Source organism: Hoplias malabaricus, chromosome 11 (genome assembly GCF_029633855.1).
Source record: "Hoplias malabaricus isolate fHopMal1 chromosome 11, fHopMal1.hap1, whole genome shotgun sequence".
In the NCBI taxonomy this organism is placed as follows: domain Eukaryota; kingdom Metazoa; phylum Chordata; class Actinopteri; order Characiformes; family Erythrinidae; genus Hoplias; species Hoplias malabaricus.
Genome location: NC_089810.1, coordinates 15,074,641 through 15,094,165, shown reverse-complemented (window position 1 = coordinate 15,094,165; position 19,525 = coordinate 15,074,641). Strand labels below are relative to the sequence as shown.

Here is a 19,525-nt window from a genome sequence, read left to right as displayed (position 1 = left end):
GTCACTAGGAGAAAGGCAGAAAGGCGATTGAGCTGTTCAAACACCCTCACTCAGTGAATGGCCTTAGAGAAGTCTCTGACCGCAAGGCTGGCTTTCACTCTGTTGGAGGCTTGTGTGTAGGTGGAGGATTCCCCTGGCACGCACAAACAGGAGTGTTTACCTGCAGTTATTTATATGGAGAGGCCGGGCCCTGCATGTAATGCAGTCACAGTATTGCCTTCGGCATTGTGTGGAGGTTGTGTGAGGAACACAGGGCCTATGTGGTATCTCAGTGCCCGCAGGCTAGAGGTCAGTGTGTGAAATTCTCCCACATCAGTGTATGGGGTCCATTTGTGCTGGAGCTGAAAGCACTGCTGCTGACCTTCAAGTCTATAAACACATCTCTACTGTATTATACAGTTTTACCTGCTCTGGATTCTTTTTGCTTACACATAACTGAAGGAGCCAGTCTGATATAAAACCATTGATTAATGGTTGTATATCTGTGTAACTAGGGCTGGACAATAACTCAGTATCAAAATATATCACAATATAAAATGTTTCAATAACAATGATATGAAGGCAGGAACACACTCTGGAGGGGGCTGCCAGTCCTTCACAGGGCAACACACACTCACAAATATGGACACTTTTGAGTCATCAATCCACCTACCATTGTGTGTTTTTAGACCATGGGAAGAAACCAGAGCACCTGAAGGAAACCCACGCAGACACAGGGAGAACACACCAAACTCCTTTACAGAGATTTTATGCTGTTCATATCAATATCAGAATTACATCGTATCAACCTAGATTAAGAAATATATCGTGATATAACTTTTGGCCATATTGTCCAGTTTTTAACACAACAAAGGACAACTATAGATTGCCCTTTCCACCAGCAACACAATGGCAAATTTTATAGAAGCCAGGACAACTTTGTTAGACACTGTACCATATAAAAATTTGTGTATGCATATATATTGTCTTTTGTACAGTGTTGGAATTCAAGTGAAAGGAGACTACGCTGCTAAGCAACTCAGACACAAGAGAAATCACTCAGGATTTGGTATCTACCCATCCTGTCCTACTCAATCTGTCTGCATGGCCCGCTAAAATGCCTCACTCCTCAAGAGGAGTAATTAGGGACGGTGCACGTTTATTTTTAGGCACCTGTGCGTCAGAAAAGCCTGTGTTTTTAAAAGAAAGGCACAGGAGTTTGGTCTCACTCCTGGGCCTCGCGGTTCTGTGTCTCTCTGTCTCCTGCAGGGAGTCATGTTTATTTCATCAGCCCGGGGCTTTTCTTTTGTCGTGAGATCGCACGGCATATCCGCTGCCTGTCTCCCTGCCACTCGTCAATGGCGGGAGCCATCACGGCTGCTTTTAAGTCCACTCCCCCACCTCTCCACTCCACACTTCTTCTGACAGTTCCTCCTGTTATTTTTCTTCCTTCTGCCTTCTTCTTTCATGGTCATCCCATGTCTCTTCCTTCAGCTCTCGTCCACTAGCTGGTACTCGGTGGCGTTTTCTCACTCTCTCTCTCTCTCTCTCTCTCTCTCTCTCTCTCTCTCTCTCTCTCTCTCTCTCTCTCTCTTCTGAACATAGCTGCAGCATCCAAAAGCTAGCTGTCATGCTTTGAGGCCCTGTCATTTTTGCAAAAGGATGAGGCTTTCATATCAAGTGTTGGATACCCTTTTGCGTTCCTCTTCTCTCCACCAGTAATCAAAGCCAAGACAGCTGCTAAAAATGGCGGCAGTGAAGACAAGGCGCCTCAGATGTTAATGGAAGCATGTAGTCAGTCAGTGGCCCGCTAGGGACCCCGCTGGGGGAGAGATGTTTCATCATGCAGTCATCAACACGCTGCATGACAATTAAGATATGGGTGTGGAGTCCTTTGAATATTGTTATTATGCATTATATACAACTAGATTGGCAGGCTGGAACAAGCTTTGTTGATTGCTTTCGTTGCTCCTTTATTCCAGGACCTGGGTTGCATGTAAGGTCACCATTGCTTCTCTTCACATGTATTGACAAACACTGAAGATGAAGCTTAACACAAGCCTTAATGCTGTGTTTATGTTTTTCCTTTACAGAGTTCCAGTGTGGAGGTATTGGCTGGGACCAGGAAAGAGGAGGAGGATGGACCACCTATAGGAACAGTGAGGGAGGTTTCCAGGCAATGCCACACCCAGTGTGTAGAGGCTGGGGTCACCTCTGCCTCCTCCCACCTGAGCACTGAACAAAGAGAAGATCACTCACCATTCAGTGAGTCCAGTGTTCTTTTATATGACATTTTTTACTGTGATTATTTATTCCAATTTGAGAAAAATCTGAAATGTCTGAGTAAAAAAATGCAGAATGATGATAACCCTTTGTTGTCTTAAAGAAGTGAATTGATTGGTTGAACACATATCAGAGCCAAGCGTAATAAGTCAAGACATGTTTTAATGTTCTCAGTTTGCATTTAGGTTAGTTAAATATAGAATTTTTTTTTTACATTTGACATCTGAAACTACATTAGAAAGTCTATTTGTGACCAATTTTACTAGACACTGTATTCTGAGGAAAATATGTGATGATTTAGATGTATAGTCTGTTCAGTTAATGTTTTTATTATTAGCTTTCTTTAAATATAACTCACAATAGAATTAACTCACTGCCAGTAACCATACATTGGTCTAATGGTTAGAGGACCAGGCTTGGTACCAAAAGGTTGCCGATTCAATCCCTAGGACCAGCAGGAACCTCCATGGCTGAAGTGCCCTTGAGCAAGGCACTGAACCCCCAAATGCTCCCCAGGTGCCCGGGATGGCTGCCCGCCGCTCTGGGTGTGTGTTCACAGCCCCTAGTGCACTAGTGTGTGTGTGTTAACTGCCACAGATAGGTTAAATGCGGAAGACGCGTTTTGTTGTACGTTGTACAGTGACAAATAATTCCACATTATTAGTCTTTTTCTTTCTCTCCAGTCATTTATCTTAAACAATACAAGTATATATTTGTCCCATTAACAGACCACTTCCTTAATAAATCTAATGATTTATTTCACAGAGTAAAAGAAACCACATTGCTGGAATTATCTATTTGAGTGACAAGTATGAACAGATCTTAGGGAGGCTGTGGTTTTGGCCGTGGCAGTTTGCCCACTCAGGAGAAGTATCCAGGCTGCAGCAGTTAGCAAACTGACTGAATAAAGGCAACTGGTCTTTAATCTGCTATGAAAGGAGCAGGCCAACATTTTCTCAGCTCTTTCACAGCCATACTCCCTGCCTTCACTGTACTGTCCCTGACATGACTGAGCTCCACTTGACATCAGAGTGCGTGCCGGCCAGCATGGGCCAAATGCCATTATGCAGTGGAGAAGAGGGAAAAGCTGATGAAGCAGGGAGGCGCATGAAAGATAGAAAAGCCGAGACTGATTTGACATTAATGGAGAAAGGCAGAGGTTTAAGACTAAACGGCATTGATAGGTGGGCAAATTCAGCACTGAGAATTGAGTATGGGATTCAATCTTTTGTAACAAAGAAGCTAGGATTCTGGGTGTCATCCTGGTGTAGATAGCTAGACTTATTTTCATGTAATGTGTATTTTGTGGTCTGTCTTGTTAGTGTTGTTGTTTTTTTCCCTCTCTCCATTAAGATAATAGTAGGTAACTCAATGGTCTCCAAGTTCCATGGTCCTGGGATGTTTGCAACTTCTCTCTAGACACTGATTTCATGGTTTATCTGCATATTTAAATGAGCTGAATCTTATCTCCATTCTAACATTCTCAAAAACAAGTCTTTATTTCTGAAAAAAAGAGTAGAATGCTAGCATTCATTAGAAAGAGTCCTCCCCGACTGGATCAAGCTGTTATCCTGCTGCCTGACAGTCTAGCTGCATGCTACAAAGAGAATAGAAAACGTCTTAAGTGAACGGGTTGAACACTTTCATTAAGAATGGTTTGACCAACCCGTGAAAGTTAGCGCTGCCTTTCTGTTGGTAGGATAGTCTCATATGCTTGTAGAGAAGAGTAAAAGAGAAACCGGAGGCAGTCTTGTCAGCTTCGATTTGCTTTAATCGTCATCTACCATGCTGAGTGAGGCATTAAGGCATTAAGGGCTGTCTATACAGGATCCAGACTGATACGCTCTGTATGACTCCCCCAGAGAGAACCTCACCATATGCAGCCAAGCAGATCTGTCTGAAAAGGTGTCCTTATCACAGGAGTCTTGTATCAGACTTTTAACTGGAGTGGTGTGCCGAGTGTAGATTGTGATGAGACTTCCTAGTATGACTCAGTTGAGTGCTAAGTGAACCAAACTCATGCTTGTTGGTGACACCTCAGAAGTTTCTCTGCTCCTTAGAGTTTTCTTATAAGAACATAGGAGGAGGAGGGAGAGAGAGAGAGAGAGAGAGAGAGAGAGAGAGAGAGAGAGAGAGAGAGAAAGAGGGAGGATGAGAGGGCTAGTTTTTCTGATTCGTCTGCTGAGTTTCCCGCAGGCTAAGCAGTCAGAGCGGTGCTGGAGTGTTCATATGCATTTATGTGGAAAGTGCTCCTGTCTCCTCTGATCTTGTTCGTTTTCACACGCGTGCTTCTCTCTCTCTCTCTCTCTCTCTCTCTCTCTCTCTCTCTCTCTCTCTCTCTCTCTCAGTCTTTGTTAGCCAGTTTAGCCTGCAGCTCCCCTCCCGTGTTGCCGTTCCCCCTCTCTCCCCTGTGTCCCGGGGCCCTGGGGCGACATGCTGCGCTCCTCACTCTCCTCTCTGGAGCTCAACCGTAGAAAAGAAGAAAACGTGCAATGAAACAGGGGAACTGCACTCTGGGGGGGATTTGTGCAGGTCACTCCCCTAAACTACTGATGCACGACTCTGGGTTTTCTGGTTTTGACTTCAGCTTGCAACTGCTGTCAGTTTCAAATTGCAGTGCTTTTTAGAAGTTTTTACATTCATTTATTGTTTCAATATTTAAAAAATAAAATAAAAAAATGTGTTTGGCAGATTTTCCTTTAACACACTTAACCCTCCTCTAAGATGAGATACAAATTTATTTTGGGCGATACTAATCACCAGAAAGTGTGACCGATGTGGGCGCATAATGTGTAGCACGATCTGTAGCATAAATTTAGTTGCTGAACTTTACAGTGAAGAGCTTTGTCTGCTGAGCACTTGAAGCAAACCTGACATTTTGTTAGATATAACTCAGAGGGCCCACTGTACTAATGTTTTTGTGTCCATGTCAGGTGGAAATACAATGTCTTCATTCATTCATTCGTTCATTATCTGTAACCCTTGTCCAAATCAGGGTCGCGGTGGGTCCAGAGCCTACCTGGAATCATTGGGCGCAAGGTGGGAATACATCCTGTGGGAGGAAACCGGAGCACCCGGAGGAAACCCACGCGGACACAGGGAGAACACACCAACTCCTCACAGACAGTCACCCGGAGCGGGACTAGAACCCACAACCTCCAGGCCCCTGGAGCTGTGTGACTGCGACACTACCTGCTGGATACACACAGGATAATTGAAACAGAAATAAGAAACTAATGGATATATTCTGCCTGATTTGCAAATATTTAATAATCTTCAGCTTCTTAAAGCCAGGTGTTAATTTGCATAAATTAACACAATAACATATCACAGACATATTTGAAAGACATCCTTTAACACTGGTTGCTGTGACATTGGGTAGACAGTAGCACGAGACCTGATAACGTATACAATATACAAGTGTGAGAAAATAAAGTGCTGCAGTATTTGAATACAAATTTCTTTTTTACAGCAGCTGTAGAGCTACAAACCTTGTCTATGATTAACTTCCATTTTCATTGTAATTCTGAGCTCTGCTATTTGTTGGACCTCATAAACCCTGTGACTCATAAGTGCACAGATAATCTGCAGATTTACCACATCATTAATTTCATGTGTTTTGTGGGTGTATATTTTGACTGCATCGTTTTGTGTTGTACCTGCACTTGTGTGTACATCTAACATCACGCATGTGCGATGTTAAAGAGTCAGTTCTGAGCAAGAACTAGTTTCGACTCCAGACACATCAGAGTCATTCGCTTTTTGGAAAAGTAACATATGGAGTTATAGAATCCCATCACTGCCTCGAGACTGCATATGAGTGAATGATACACCAGATTCATGCTTAATTTAAGCATGTGGCAGCATCACACGTGCCACAATAGCTAACGCTCTACATCACAAGGCCCATTTCCCTGCAAGCCGTGTGTGGCTGTGTTGAAATGGGAGGCGTTATCTCCATGTTGCAGCTCTCTCTCTTCCTCTGTGTCACATGGCTGGAGCAGGTGGCTAAATGTCTTTGCTGAAAGCTGTGGGATTCTCCCCTGGCGGAACTGGAGTCCCTCTCCTTCCAGATCAGGCCCTGTCTCTGGGACCGTGCCATCTGCTTGGCCCCTTTCTGGTCTGAAGCTCCCAGTGCTCCACTCCAGCACATACACATACAGAGTCCATTGCAGCTTGGCCAGGCCACACAGCCCTGCTGCAAAACATCCCATCCCTCAAAGCAATAACTCAGAGGCTGTACTGATGACCCAGACAGGGTACATTCCAAACGGGGCATGACTAGATAGCGCAGTGTGTGTAGTGGTCATTTGTTATGGCCATAGACTAAACAAGGTTCGGGTTTTTCTTGAGTCAACTCCAACTAAAAAGGCGTAAAGCGGTGAGGACTTTTTCTGCAACATCACAGTCAATCAACAATCATGTTTAGTGGTTTTTCAATTTGAATGCTACAGTTAGGACAGCTGTAATCATAGTCCGATAAGTGGCTTGCTGTACCCCTTCCCTATGCAAAATACTTGCAAGTTAGTGACAAAGAACTGTGTGCCCTTCTTAACTGATTCATGGTGATTCCTTCTATTGCCTACGTTAGGAATTTCCCCATGTTTGTCCATTTTTACAATAGCACATCTTTAGGTGAATTTAAATATGGGCTACACATTACATTACATTGTCGTGTATTTAGGGCTATGTTTTTACCTTATGGCCCAGGCTTGTAAATCCAGTAGTGTTCTACAAGAGGATAGTTTTAGTCTTAAACACTTCTCATTATTGAACATGTGTTTCTTTGTGTTTCACAGTTAGTTTCTTGCATCTGACTTTATGGAACTTTTTTTTTTGTCATGTTTTTGTCTGTTTAATTTTTTGTTTTAAAAAATTTTGTTTTTGTCTGTTCATAACTTAAAGATAAAAGCACATGCTCTTAGTAAAACATCTGATTAAACGTTTAGTGGTTTCTTTAGTTTGTGCATTGTGAATTGTTTAAGAGAACACAGTGACGAGGGGTTATTTTCACCTCCCTTAGTATTCATGAGCGTCTTTGTATTCAAGGATATCCCATGGTTTGTCGTGGTGAAGAGTGTGCAGTAGTAGAACTGAGTGCCTTTCAGTAGTCTCTGAATAGGGCTTCCGGAGCCCTGTGGTTTACTGCTGATACTGTGGCTTTAAAGTGGAAGAGAAACAGATGAGCCGTGTTGGTCACCAGATAACACGCAGACAACGTATATTGCTGAGAAAGAGACAGAGAGAGTGCATAGACTTTTAAATGCCTGCTGGTTTGCCAGGGGCCTGCGGAAGTCCAGTTTAATCTGACTGAGAAGGTGAATGGGGTCTCACATGAACACATCCTCTTTTTTTTTTTTTTAAAGCAGAGCAGATAGCACATTTAAGGTGAGGAGTAGGCCTGTTTCACACAGGAAGCAGAGCTGAAGGGAGGAGTGTGTGTATGTGTGTGTGTGAGAGAGAGAGAGAGAGAGAGAGAGAGAGACCTTAATGTCCACAGCCAGTAATAACTTACAGCTCTTCTAACTGAATCAACAGGTTAAGTGCATCTTGTGTACACTGCTGACGACAGCTAGGGAACTGAGAAAACAAGCTAGTTAGGTGAGAAGTGACAGAGCTGGAAGAAGAGAGGGAAGAGACAGGACAGAGTTGGCCAGAGAACAAGACTCCAAGCTGGACTTCCTGATGAACAGGCAAATAGAAGACCGCAGAGCGCGTCTGAATGGTAAAACATTCTTGTTTGTCCATTTCTGACTAATGTAGTGCTTGTATGGAGCTGATAATTGCACTTTTGCAAAATTACTTTTTATGGTCATTCCCTGAGCTATCAGATGGTTTGAGTCCCTAGTGGTCATTGCTCTGTGGTAAAAACACAAATTACACATTAATGTGTGCACAGTATTCTTGATTTTATAAATTACAGTGCATTAACTATTCGTCTGTGTTGGTCTTAATGAAGTACAAAACACAAATTAACCCACCACTAGAGTCAGTCATTTGGCAGGACCACAGACAAACAAACAAACAAACAAATAAATAAATAAATGAATGTATTAACTCCCCTGAATGCAAGTCAGCACATCGAATATTTCTCATTATGAGACAAAGGTAATATGTAATGATCGATACAGTTTATAAACACTTGTAGTTCTAAGTTTTTAATGAAATTGGTGGTTCTTTTTGCATATATTAAGTGTTAGGTATCTACCTGTTTAAAATAGTTATACTCCAAAACATATACTCAAAGCGGTAAGTGTATTTTAAATGATTAAATTGTTTGTTTTAAAACATCTTTTATAGCAATGTGCTTAATCACATGGATCTTTAAACTTTATAAATGGTTGTGTGATGTTAGTTCTTCAGATAACTCTTAACTGAAAGGTCCTTTAGGGAACAAACATGTTATTTTTCTGTGGCTCTTTGCTCGGAAGAACACTTTATGGCACTGTTATTTTTAAGAGGTGTAGGTGTAGGTGAGTGGAGGTTTGTACGAATGTGACAGAGGGCAGGAACTTGAACGGTGAAAGCACCCTTAGGTGTATCATGAATGTGGTAAGTGCTGTGAGCTTGTGGTTCACTTAGTGACACGGTGTGGTGTATTGGAGACACAGATGAAAGCAGAGCCATTCAACAGACACAGCCGGAAGCTTTAATGCTGACAGCTGGCTAAAAATAGAGGATCCAAATGCAAACTACAGCTTCAAACATCACCTAAGCCAGTGTGTGTGTGTGTGTGTGTGTGTGTGTGAGAGAGAGAGAGAGAGAGAGAGAGAATTCCAGAAGGTCATTAGTCTTGTGTTTGAATGATTGCTGTGTAAATAGCGAGGCCATAAGCACTCTAAAACAATAGAGCCATTTCTGCTGGCAGGCATACCAAACAGCCAGCGTGTGAGCAGGAGGACAGGGATATAAGATCTTTTTAATGTGTTCGAACCCACTCTTTGATAATAGCCCACTCAGAGGGTTAACACACACACACACACACACTTACGCGTGGTTGAGTGGTGACTGAGAAGGTTTGTTAGTTCGGAGGTTGAGTGTGTAGTCTGGGAAATTTCAGCACTTCCTTTCTCACAGTTTGTATATGTGTGTATATGTGTGAATGGGTTATTTTATTGTTGGTTTTGTACACGTTTAAGTTAGATATATGCTGAAAGTATGCCAAAGTATTCTCCATCACTAATGTTCACAGACAAAAAAAATTTGCAGTTAGTGTTCTCCTCCATTTGTGTTGAGTTCAGTAATGATGAATGACGCAGTGGCACTTTTAATATTTTTAGTGATAACTACAAAATAATAAATAATAGAACATGCCAGCACTTCCTAGCCTCTGTTTGTGGCTGTCTAGGGTTATATATGTAATGTCAGTGGAGTTTGGGTTAAATTTTGCAGCCAAATCTGTTCTAAACATTTCAAAGTATTTTTTACTGTTCTTTAATGGGCGGCACGGTGGCGCAGCAGGTAGTGTTGCAGTCACACAGCTCCAGGGGCCTGGAGGTTGTGGGTTCGATTCCTGCTCAGGGTGACTGTCTGTGAGGAGTTCTCCCTGTGTCCGCATGGGTTTCCTCCGGGTGCTCCGGTTTCCTCCCACAGTCCAAAAACACACGCTGGTAGGTGGATTGGCGACTCAAAAATTGTCTGTAAGTGAATGTGTGTGTGTGTTGCCCTGTGAAGGACTGGCGCCCACTCCAGGGTGTATTCCCGCCTTGTGCCCAATGATTCCAGGTAGGCTCTGGACCGACCGCGACCCTGAACTGGATAAGCGGTTACAGATAATGAATGAATGTTCTTTAATGTTTATTCATGTAAATTAAACAGTTTCCTTAGGTGTTTACTGATATTGTGTGTGTGTGTGTGCACGCGCACTTTTGTGGTGACAAGGTTAAATGGGTGTTAACCATATAGTAGACCGAGTTTTCTGTTATTTCCTTTAGCGGTCTTATTGTATGATGCAGGCTGTGGGGACAGATGGAAGAATGGAGAGGAGGATTAATAGAAAGGAAGATGAAAAGAGAAAAGAGAAATGAACTCCCCCTCCACTCCATCTCCATGGAGAGGTGCAGAAGAATAGGCCAGATGTGTGTGACAGTGACAAGCTAGCGGTTGCTGCTGCTGTGTGTACGTGTGTGTGTGTATGTGTGTGCATAAGGTGATTAAAATGCCTCTGGAGACTTGGCCATTCTTTGAGTCTCTTGGCAGTGTCACACTTGGTAGAATGCTAATACACTGCCTCTATTTTCCATGGCACTGTCTATCTCTTCTGAAGAAGTAAGGGAGTATGAGTGTGCATGCTCAAACAGTGAGTGTGTGAGTCAGTGTGTTTGCGCATGTGTGTGAAGTTTGACTGGTCAGAATGTGTGCTGTGGTGCGCCATACCCTGAGGTTAGAGGAATTAAGCAGGAGACAGTGGCTTTGGCCCAGTGCCATCACTGTTAGTCTCACATGGGGTGGTTAGAGGGTTATGCTCCTTGCACAGTAAAGTATATGTGTTCATGGGTGGAAATGTTTGTGTTTGTGTAAGTTGGTGTGTGTGATGATGAAAGATGTGGCATGAGGTTTTGTCCAAGTGTGTGTCAGCAGCACCAGTAAGCCACAGGTCCAGTCCGAGGCGGTTCAGCGGCTTCAAAGTGGTCCAGTCACTTAATGCAAATGGCCGGAAAGCCCCATTTCCAGCCCTTACTTTGGGTCTATTGATTGGGATCTTAGAACCTGCGGTATCGCTTTTAAACTAATCATGATGCTCAAAGTGATTGCACTTTTTGGTTGTGCTTTAAAAATGGATTAAACAGGCTTTCCCTGTTGTTTTTTTAGGGGGTATTGTTTAGTTTAATTTATTTGTTTCTTGTTTATTACTAAACAACGATGAAAGAGTTATCCTCTTAGCTGAGAGTACTTCCAGAGAAGTGACATCAATTCAGGAGAATGGGAGGGTTGTTCTGGTTTGCACGGTTTGCTTTTAAAGCGTGTGGTTTTCCAACCCTGGCTGTTCTTGGATGGAGTTTGGCAGCAGAAGGCTATAGTTTAAGTCCACCGACTGTAGAGTGTTTCACATCGAGCTTGGCAGCAGCTGATTACAGTTAAAACACAAAGCCGACCTTAAGTCAGACAGAACTGTCTTACCACACAGTATTTATCATGCTGCAGTCTTGGTACATGACATCTGGGCCTTTTCTCACAGATCCATGGGATTGCAATGGAGGTGTCAGGACACATGCAAATCTTCCACAACAATAACATCACTTTTTTTTCGATTTTTACTTTGAAACCAATATTTAAACTAAGTTCATATGCTTCTTTACAATTGGTGCAGGTTATAAAGAGTAAATCTCTTTAATTTTGATTGATATATTGTGTGGTAACTCTCATGTTTCTACCAGTTCAACAAACACAAAGTTCAGCCCCGTTGCTTCAAGTCTTAAATCAGTTTCCCTCTCACCACTGCGATGTGACATTTTGGGTATAAATGCTTATCATCACACGCGATCACAGGTTTTTGTTGATGTGCAGTACTTTATTTTATTTTATTGCTATAATTTAGGGCAATTACACAGGTCTTTTATTGTCCCGTCAAAGGCTTTACAGATTACATCAAAGAATCCTCCCTGTTAAGAGCACCCCGGCTCCAATTATACTTTATTTGCAGGCCTGGAGTGCTGTGATCTGTGGTGCGTTGTGGTTGTCTGACCTGACCTGTGAAGAACTCGCTGAGCATCAGATAAGAGAGAGCTGTTGCTTGGAAAGGGGAAGTGTAAGGGAATGATTTAGCTTTTTCTCTTCAGCTCCGTTCCTCTCACCTCTGGACTGTTAGGTCGACAGCTCCAAGTTCTGCTTTTCTTAAGCGTGGTGGCCACTTGACGAACTGTCCTAAAGCTCACCGCACCCACACACACACGCACACATACACACACACACACACACACACAAACACATAAGCGTTTCTTAAGGATTAGTGTGTGAGTGTTATGTGTTAAATTGACTTCAGTCTTTTTGGTGAGGCTTAACGGCTTTCATGGCAACAACAATTATATCAGCTCTAATAACACCTAACACATCTGAATTACTCTCTCTCTCTCACTCACTCTCTCTCTCTCTCGTAGTCTTTTACACTCTCATCTGCTCCTTCACACACCTTCTCACGCATTTCAGCACTTAAGCGAAGTGCGTGTATGTGAGTGTGTGAACTACTAAGGAGTGCTCCATTAGTTTATTTAGAGGGATTCCTTGAGTGTGCCTGCTTTGTTTGCCATGTAAATCACTCTTTGTGATGTGACTTGCAAGCAAGCTTTGAACTGCAGTACAGTTTTAATTAATGCAGGCTAAAAACCCTGCAAACAGCAATTAAACCTCCCCGGCTCCATTTGCCTTGGTAAAACAGGCCGTCATTAAGGCTCTGGAGCCTGCATCAGTAACACAGCGCCGCTACCTTCAGCTTCAAACGCATGCAGATTGAGTGTGTAAGGATATGAGCTGAGCTGAGCTGTGTTATCTGAGTTTACACCACAGTATCTTCGTGTTAACAGCATTTTCCGCTCCTCCTCCTCCTCTCTTTTTCTCTGTTTCAGTTAGACTCTGGTGTTTTCACGGGAGCATTAGCTATGTTCAGAGAAAAGGATTCATTTATAGACTGCACTCTGTATGTCCTGTATACCACAGGTTATTGGTGCTGATCCTGGAAGCATAGTTAGCACAATTTGGTGATGTCTGCTGCGCTTAGTGATGATCACAAAACGCTGCCCCTTGTGGACTGTAAAATGGTGACTTCAAAATAAGATTTTTTAACTTGTCTCCTCACATGGGCAGTGGTGAACTTATTTGCTTTGTGTAGCCAAATATACGACAACCTGCCACTTGTTTCCCTCTTTTGAAATCAGGCTTAAAGTTCATTATATTTGAGTAACTTTATTAAAGATCGCTGTGCTTCTTATCACCTGTGTGTATATAGTCTTTGTTTTGTCTCTGTTCTTATTGGAAATATAAGATAATTCATCAATTTTCCCACAGTGTGTTGTACAAATCTCAAAGAAATATCACCACAATATTCATTTTTAAAATTTTTATTATATTCTTTATTTAGTTATTTTATAAAATTCACTAAACACAGCAATGTTCTGTCCACAGGGAGTAAAGGTAATTTGGGTTATTTAAACTTTAAAAATGTAATCAATACAGAACAATGCATGTTTACATTCATTCATTCATTATCTGTAAGCACTTATCCAGTTCAGGGTCGCAGTGGGTCCAGAGCCTACCTGGAATCATTGGGCGCAAGGCGGGAATACACCCTGGAGGGGGCGCCAGTCCTTCACAGGGCAACACAGACACACACACACACTTTTGAGTCGCCAATCCACCTACCACTGTTTGGACCATGGGAGGAAACTGGAGCACCCGGAGGAAACCCACGCGGACACAGGGAGAACACACCAACTCCTCAAAGACAGTCACACGGAGCAGGACTCGAACCCACAACCTCCAGGTCCCTGGAGCTGTGTGACTGTGACACTACCTGCTGCGCTCCGGTTTCCTCCCACAGTCCAAAAACACACATTGGTAGGTGGATTGGCGACTCAAAAGTGTCCGTAGGTGTGAGTGTGTGAGTGAATGTTGCCCTGTGAAGAACTTGCGCCCCCTCCAGGGTGTATTCCCGCCATGCGCCCAGTGATTCCAGGTAGGCTCTGGACCCACCGCGACCCTGAACTGGATAAGCGGTTACAGATAATGAATGAATGAATACTTATTTGCCTGCCTGTATTGAACTCGGCTCTGGACTTTGAGGATGGTGGCTGGATTTGTGTAAATAAAGAAAACTCACATTTGTTCTCTTCTCTCTTGGCTTTCCTGTTACAACAGACATGGAAAGGTCACTTTACTGCCAATAGGGACGTTTATAAAATCCCCATTTATTGAACATATCTTCACTTTTGTATCCGAGTTATGTCTCTGAGTCTGTAATTAGTCCAAGAGAGAGACAGATAGAGGACGATCTTCCCTGAGGGTTCACTTGTACTGTGTGACTGCAGTGTGTGTCAGTGAGGGAGTGTAGCAGTGGAGCTGTGTTTTGTTCCACTCAGTTCCGTTCTCTTGCGCTATCCCTGCAGTGTGCACTGCTGTGGGCTATGGAGAGCACTGTGTGCCTTCATCAGACTCCCACCAGGCTGCTAATTGTTTCTTAGTACAGCTGTGGGTTAGACCGAGGTCTGTAATCGAAGAAAAGAAGGTTTTTTTAGGATAAAAAAAAAAGAAAAAAAAGAAAAACACAATGGAGCATTGCTCACGTACACTAGATTTTTAACAGAACCAGAAATTTTGAACCCAACCTGAATACAACCCAGGAACAGTTTCTTCATCATAACCTGATTTTAGTTGTTGATTTAAGAATTGTACTAGTACCATTGATTTTTTTTTTCTTCAGTGTGTTTCATGTTCATATGCGCCACATTAAAAACAGATTATAAAACTGATTAAAAATATACAATTACTGCAACCCTAAAATGGATTAAGCAGAAAGGATGATGATGATGATGATGATGATGAATATACAATTAGAAGCTTAATATAAAAAAGACACTAAAACAGAAACTCAATTAAGAAATATGAGAAAATAAAGTCTAAAGTGTGAAGGATTTAGATTATCTCTGTTTCTATCGCACACATACACACATACACACACACACACACACAAACACACATACACACACACACACACACACACACAAACACACACACACAAACACACACACACACACACACACACACACACACATACACACACACACACACACATACACACACACACACAAACCCTACTGTGAAATGCATCTACATTTGTTCCAGCAACACACCGTTCAAAGGAATTCTGACTTGTAAATAGGAATTAAAATATGTACTCTGTAAACAGTCAAGAATCACCTGTCTGTCTCAGCCACTGAGTTCCTTGCTGAGGACCAGGCTTGTGTTGCTGATCCACTTCACTCTGCGCTAGGCCTGAGGTGCAGCTAAGGCTAAGTGGAGCGAGAGTGCTGATAGATGTAGACGGAGCTTGTCAGCCTCTCCTTTTCTCGTAGCTTCTCCTTTCTTCTCTCCTCTCGTCCTCTCTCCACAAGATTAAGTGCTTTTCCCTGTATCTTTGCAGGTGGGAATTTTAAAAGCATGTATTTGGAAACGTACCTCTTGGCATTTGTTTGTGGGTCAGAGATATTGGTTTCCTGGCCAACAGCAGCAGGGCGCAAACACACACACAGTACAGTACGCCACACAGACACATTCACTTGTAAATTTCAAAGCTGGATAATGCAGACATGCCCAGAAACATGCTGAGATTTTCTCTCAAAGTCATGGTGGAGGCAGGTAACACTTGAGAATTTATCTGTGGGATTTTTGTTTTGTTTTTTTAGCTTAAGTATATTTCATAAAACAAACACAATTGAGTGCTCTCTTTTTTCTTGGAAACAGACTTGCGCCTTCTGTCATCATGCAAGTTTACTGAGGTTTGGCATACCTGTATTCAGCTTTATAGTTTGCTTGGAAAACACATACACCCCCATCCCCCACCTCAGCATAACTGTGTACCTGTCATGTGCTGTTTTGACTGTGTATACTCATCACTGTCACTATTTTGAGGTTGAATAGTTGAAGGTAGGCTGATCTACATATCAAAGGTTTGTGTGTGTGTGTGTGTGTGTGTGTGTGTGTGTGTGTGTGTGTGTGGGTTTGTTCCACTCTCACGCAAGCCTGTGTGGTTGTGTGTACACATATAGAGCATAAGAGAGTGGTGTGTCATATTCCTGTCCTAATTTCAATTTGCTTTAGCCAACATTAGTGTAGTAAACTGGTCTAACAAGAAACTCTGCTTTCATTTCTATATGTGATGTGATTGTGTTACTGCATTTGGCCACTGGAGGGAGCTGCAAAAGAATAAGGTTTAACCAGCTAGATCTTTTCTTCGTGATCTGGTGTGTGTGTGTCTTTTCCACTCTCTCACTCGATTTATTTCTCATTCATTGGCTCTCTCCATCCTCTCTCTCTCTCTCTCTCTCTCTCTCTCTCTCTCTCTCTCTCTCTCTCTCTCTGCCAGCTTTTGTTCATCACCATGCTAACACTTGTGCTGTCCATAGCCGTTACTGAGTGTGCTCTATCTCAGGCCTTTTGTTAAGTGACATGGACTCCTGAATAATTAATGTGTGTGTCTGTGTGTGTGTGTGTGTGTCTGTGTGTGTGTGTGTGTGTGTGTTACACAAATACCACAGAGTACACATGGAACATTCTCTTTCTAGAAAAGCTTTGTGAATTCTAGACTCTCACACATCTTTAATACCTTGTAGCCTTCAGCTCTGAGCAGTGACCTTCCCTCCTCAATGTAAAAGTATGAATGTCATCATTACCTGTGCAGGGTTTTATTTGTGAATGTGTTGAGGGGTCTGCCATTATTCGAATCCCCTGTCTAATGTGATTTAGAGAATGCACAGTGGATAGTGGGCTGTTAGTGTAATGCCCCCACCCTTCCTTTTTTCCTTTTTTGATGGAATCAGCAGTAAGTGTGTTAGCGCTGTACGGGTGCTGGAGCTGGAGGGCTGTGGAGGATCAGGGTGATTTGGAGTGACACGGCCTGGCCCTGGCTGCCCTCACTGGGCCTCTCCACGGCTCCAGCCTGGCTGATAGGGAGCAGCTGGACCAGGAAGAGGTGACACACACTTTCTCTTTCGCTTTTTCCCTGTGCTCTCCCTAACTCTCTCTCTCACTTAGTTGTATTCTCACCATCTCACCCCATTTATGCCCCGTTAGGCTCTCCCATCATCTCCCTACACCATCTGCACTCCCCACTGATGTGTGTATGTGTTTATGTTTGTGCGTGTGTGTGTGTGTGTGTGTGTGTGTGTGTGTTTTCATATATTTTAAGTACAGAATTGTTTTGAATGGTATGGTAAAGAATGTATAGTCAAATATATTGAACATATAGAGGGTTGTGTTTGTCCTGTAATGCTATTAAAACAAACTTGTTTTTTTTTGTGTGTGTGTGTGTGTTTTAGAGAGAGAGAGGGGGGGAGAGAGAGAGAGAGAGAGAGAGAGAGAGAGAGAGAGAGAGAGAAGAGAGAGAGAGAGAGAGAGAGAGAGAGAGAGAGAGAAAGAGAGAGAGAGAGAGAGAGAAAGAGAGAGAGAGAGAAAGAGAGAGAGAAATAGAGAGAGAGAGAGAGAGAAAGAGAGAGAGAGAGCAGATGAAATACTCCTAAGCGCTCTGACTCCGTAGCCCAAGGGTCAGTAGAGGAGGGACACTCTTTAAATCTTAATGTTATCTAAATGGCTTAGCTCACTCTTATCTGCTGCAGTCCTGCTAAGCCAAAAGGCCTGTGTGTGCGCCTGGACTCAAAGTGCATTGTCCACTGTAATAACTGCTCGAGTTTTCAGCTGACTTAACTCTTACACTCTAAAATTAGGCCGTAAACATAGTCACTATAAGTACTTGAACACAAATGATAATCCCTAACAGTGCATTCATACAAACTCAATATGATTTCTGCGTCACACTTTGCACTCAGTACTGAAAAGAACCATAAGGGGCAGGTCAGAGAGTCTTATTGTGGTAATAGCAACCACTAAACATGTGCGCAGTAGAGGAGTGTTTACTGTTAAAAACGAATAAGTGATAGTGTGTAATGTGTGTTTATATGACCTATCTTTCTGCAAACAAACCCCAACTATCTCTTGGACAGTCTTGACTCTTACAGTCCTCCTTCTGTCAAGCAAAGTATGCAGCTTAGATAGATTTCAAACTGGATCAATTTGCAAAACCCTGTTTGTGTGTCCCAATTCATTCATTCATTCATTCATTATCTGTAACCGCTTATCCAATTCAGAGTCGCGGTGGGTACCTGGAATCATTGGGCGCAAGGCGGGGAATACACCCTGGAGGGGGCGCCAGTCCTTCACAGGGCAACACACACATTCACTCACACACTCACACCTACGGACACTTTGGAGTCACCAATCCACCTACCAACGCGTGTTTTTGGACTGTGGGAGGAAACCGGAGCACCCGGAGGAAACCCACGCAGATACGGGGAGAACACACCAACTCCTCACAGACAGTCACCCGGAGCGGGAATCGAACCCACAACCTGCGACACTACCTGCTGCAACACCGTGCCGCCCTGTTTAGAACTTGTTGTTTTATTATGTATTTGATTTATATCAGATTTATATCAAGTGTATTTGCATATAACATTATTGACACTGCATCAAGTTGAAAACTATATTTCATTTCTCTTTCCAAACACACGGGCGATATTGGTATCGGTGATATGAGCTACAGGTGAGAAATAATAAATGAAGTTTAAAGAGAAGAGATTAAAAGGCACAAAGGCCATAGGGGACTAGGACGGTTAATAAGGCACTTAAATGGACTGAGCAGACTAGACAGCTCGTTGCCAGGTCCTCGGTATTTTGGGTCCCACTGACTCTTCCTTCCCTCCGAGGCCTGCTCTCCCTCCTTTCCAGACCCGTTCACTTCGTCCTTGGATCAGGATCACCCCGACGACAGCGGCACGTTTTTTAATTAGCCGGCCGGCGGTCACTGTTACGACGTGACGCTGTGGTTTAATTAATTAGAGACGGAGAAGGTGATCCCTGCTAGTTGTGGAATAATTACTTGCAGAGAGCTGGAGAGCAAGAGCGATAATAATAACTCTCGCTTTAATCGACTGAGTCGAAAATGAATTCCCTTTATGCTTTCAGAATGAGAGCTGGGTGTTGTGGTTGGGGGGTTGTGGGGTGGGGGGGGGGGGCAGAAAGAGAGCAGTTGGAAAGGATGAGGAAAATGAGGGTGAAGCAGAGGGAGAGGAAAAAAGATAGAATTTAAAAAAATAGGGAGAGAGGGAGGGACAGAAAAATGAGCAGTTGGGAAGGACGAAGGAAGAGTGAGCAAAACGGAGAGGGAGAGAGAAAGAAAGATGTGAGTAAAGAATGTCCTTCATCTTCGCTCAGGTTTGTGCTGTTTCTCTGAGCTTAGCGAGGCCAGGCTATACCAACGCTGTCCGTGGTGCTGTCAGCACAGAACAATGTCACAAGCGCTTAGTTCTCCGTTTGATTTCATCAACCAATGCCTCAGTTGATACTTCATGAAAGGGTGGTTTCAGGGAACACCAGCTGAACTGTTCGAGGCCAGCAATAGATATGTTCATGCAGGTGTTCACTTAGAGGTTCTACACCGGAAGCTCACAGGTACTAACCCCTTACACCACAGACTTAATCCTCATTTAAGTATCTGTTC

General features: G+C 43.1%; 1 protein-coding gene across 3 annotated transcripts in view; it reads left to right on the top strand.

Moving 5' to 3' along the window:
* gse1b (Gse1 coiled-coil protein b) overlaps positions 1–19,525 on the top strand; it is a 247,540-nt gene that overhangs the window by 63,493 nt on the left and 164,522 nt on the right. For 2 of the 3 annotated variants that reach the window (XM_066685208.1, XM_066685207.1), the window contains exon 2: positions 2,073–2,244. In XM_066685208.1, coding sequence (XP_066541305.1) covers positions 2,073–2,244 — 172 coding nt within the window. Of the gene's footprint in view, positions 1–2,072; positions 2,245–7,885; positions 7,988–19,525 lie in introns of those variants that run through there. The other variant, XM_066685211.1, reaches the window with a different exon arrangement.